The sequence below is a fragment of the Postia placenta genome (genome assembly GCF_002117355.1).
Source record: "Postia placenta MAD-698-R-SB12 unplaced genomic scaffold POSPLAscaffold_4, whole genome shotgun sequence".
Classification (NCBI taxonomy): Eukaryota; Fungi; Basidiomycota; class Agaricomycetes; order Polyporales; family Adustoporiaceae; genus Rhodonia; species Rhodonia placenta.
Window position 1 is genome coordinate 1,894,002 of NW_020169835.1, and position 2,507 is coordinate 1,896,508.

The 2,507-nt window shown below is 55.3% G+C and overlaps 1 protein-coding gene across 1 annotated transcript; it reads right to left on the reverse strand.

The window, feature by feature from the left end:
• Positions 1–506: 506 nt before the first annotated feature.
• Positions 507–2,008, reverse strand: POSPLADRAFT_1055012 (hypothetical protein; the record flags this gene model as incomplete). The annotated part of the gene is made up of 7 exons (XM_024480591.1): positions 507–847; positions 898–1,083; positions 1,159–1,266; positions 1,314–1,329; positions 1,387–1,530; positions 1,582–1,779; positions 1,832–2,008. 7 exons carry the CDS (start codon positions 2,006–2,008, stop codon positions 507–509), a joined length of 1,170 nt encoding a protein of 389 aa, XP_024341188.1.
• Positions 2,009–2,507: the final 499 nt, after the last annotated feature.

Consider the following 2,507-nt stretch of genomic DNA (forward strand, 5'->3'; position numbering starts at 1 on the left):
TCGAAGTGCTCAATGTCGAAGCGGTAGCTTGGTTAGCCGCTGTCGTAGGTGTGCTCGATGTTGTCGCGACTTAGGGTCGAGCGACAGGGGAAAACCAAATGCTGGGGGCGTTCGACTTATCTTACCGAAGCGATGGTGAGCTAGGCTCAAACCTAAGGCTAGGGACAAGAATATATTAGTTAGTAAGGAAAGGTAAGTAAGTACAAGAGAGCTTACTGACCTAGGGACAAGAGGTCGAAACTGAGGTCCCTAGGGCAGCAGAGGCCGGCTTATATACATGGGGAGATTAGGGCAGGCTGTGCACGTTGGTCCGTGCGCAGCTGGTCTGTGCGCAGCATGCCGACGCGGCCCCGGGGGCCGGTGAGTCAGAGCGGCTGTGTCAGCGGGGCCCGAGCTGTGCCGTGCGCTGCCGCCCCATCTAATCTAATCGTACAGTAGATAGTGACGCGTCCATATCAGGCAGGTAGTACAGAGGTCGCGGGTTCGAGCCCGCGAAAAGGAAAAAATTAAAAAACGGCTAGACGCCGTGTCAACTCGTGACAGCGCTGCTCCTCTAGACAACAATCTCCAAGTAGGAGTGCGCAAATACCCTTGCGGATGTCGACGTCTTCGAGCCATCGGGGGGCTTGAGCTTGTGAGGGGTCAATCCAGACATCGGCAAGGAGGCTGGCATCGTCGCGGAGGGCGTCAAGGTCAGTGGGAAGTGGAAGGGGTAGGGTGATGGTCCACTCCGGCTGTTTGAGTTCTTTGAGGCTCTTGCAATAGCGATTGAACTTGCGGATCACTGTCTTGAGGGCGGGCGTACGCTTTGCAATTGCTTTGCGGGTCTGCTGATGGATCTTGGTGCCTATGTGACATTTTAATAGTGAGCGCTGTGCCCCGATGTCTCGCACTCACCTAGAGGGTTGTGCTGTCCACCGACCGCTTGGTCCAGCTGATCCCATTCAAAGAAGCTCCCCACTGCGCGCTTGCGAATGTTGATCTTCAGGTCGCATGCCATTAGTAGCAGCCTCACGAACTCGAGGCTGACGTTTCCGAAGTCTGGGAAGCTGTCCGTGATGTTAAGCGATGAGTATAGGGCCTCTACCTTATCAACCAGGCATGTATGTGATCATTCGAGGCTCGCGACGACTTCATGGGACTCGGCAGACGCTTCACCATTTTCAAGGACTGTCCGTGTTGTTTCGATAGCCTTGTTGACAGTGTCAAGGTCAGCCTGCAGGCTCAACACAATGTCCAGCTCCTTCTTGAGATGCGCTGGAGCATCTGTGGGAGGGTCAGCATTGGTATCATGATCATAGCAGATGCCTTACGCGCTCTGATAGATGTCTGCGCTACGCATTGCTGCTTCCATTCGTCTCATAGCTCCTCCTTGGGAATACCTACTCGCACCAGCTCTTCAAGAGACGACGCCTCCCTTGATTCCACTCCATGGCGTAGGCGTTGGGCGATCCAGTGGCCCAGATCGTCACGCAGATCAAGGCTGATAACCTTGGCCTGACGGTCGATCAGCCAGATACGCCGTGATTGCTGTGAGCGGTCATGAGAGGCATGATGCGGCGGAAACATACATGTGCTTACCGCAGACGAGCGTGTGATGGGAATGAGCTTACGGAGCCTCGACCAGAGCCTCTCGACGCCCTCACCATCGGTGAGCCCGAGGCCTTCGTGTAAACGGGGGTTGTAGACGATCTGACAGGCCCATTGATGGCTGTACGCGTGCATTGCGGAGATGGCGAATATGAGTCGTTGGTGGATATCAACAGGTAGGATGTTGTACTACGGGCAGTGTCAGTGTGTTCTTATGAACATGAGGGTTAGGGGCGCTCACCAGTTCGAGGCTGCGATTGACGACACAGCCAATGTCATACAGTGCCGCAACAGTCGCATTGGGGGGGAGGAATGTAAAGAGATGCTCGAGGAGCGCGATCGCATATTTCTGTTGCTTGCCTGGAGTATCTACGTTAGCTAGGAAAATGGGTATGTCGTGACGGCAGATTAGGGCCATCACACCGGTATCGTCAAATCAATTCGCACTTGTCTTGACTTTCTTCTCATCTGCGGCTGTCGCGACTTGAGGTCGAGCGACAGGGGAATATCTGGAAGCGAGGGGCGTCCGACTGGTTCTTACCGAAGCGATGGTGAGCGAGGCTCAAACCTAAGGCTAGGGACAAGAAATGTATTAGTTAGTGAAGGTAAGTAAAGGATACAACTGGGGCTTACTGACCTAGGGACAAGAGGTCGAAACTGAGGTCCCTAGGGCAGCAGAGGCCGGCTTATATACATGGGGGGATTAGGGCAGGCTGTGCACGTTGGTCCGTGCGCAGCTGGTCTGTGCGCAGCATGCCGACGCGGCCCCGGGGGCCGGTGAGTCAGAGCGGCTGTGTCAGCGGGGCCCGAGCTGTGCCGTGCGCTGCCGCCCCATCTAATCTAATCGTACAGTAGATAGTGACGCGTCCATATCAGGCAGGTAGTACAGAGGTCGCGGGTTCGAGCCCGCGAAAAGG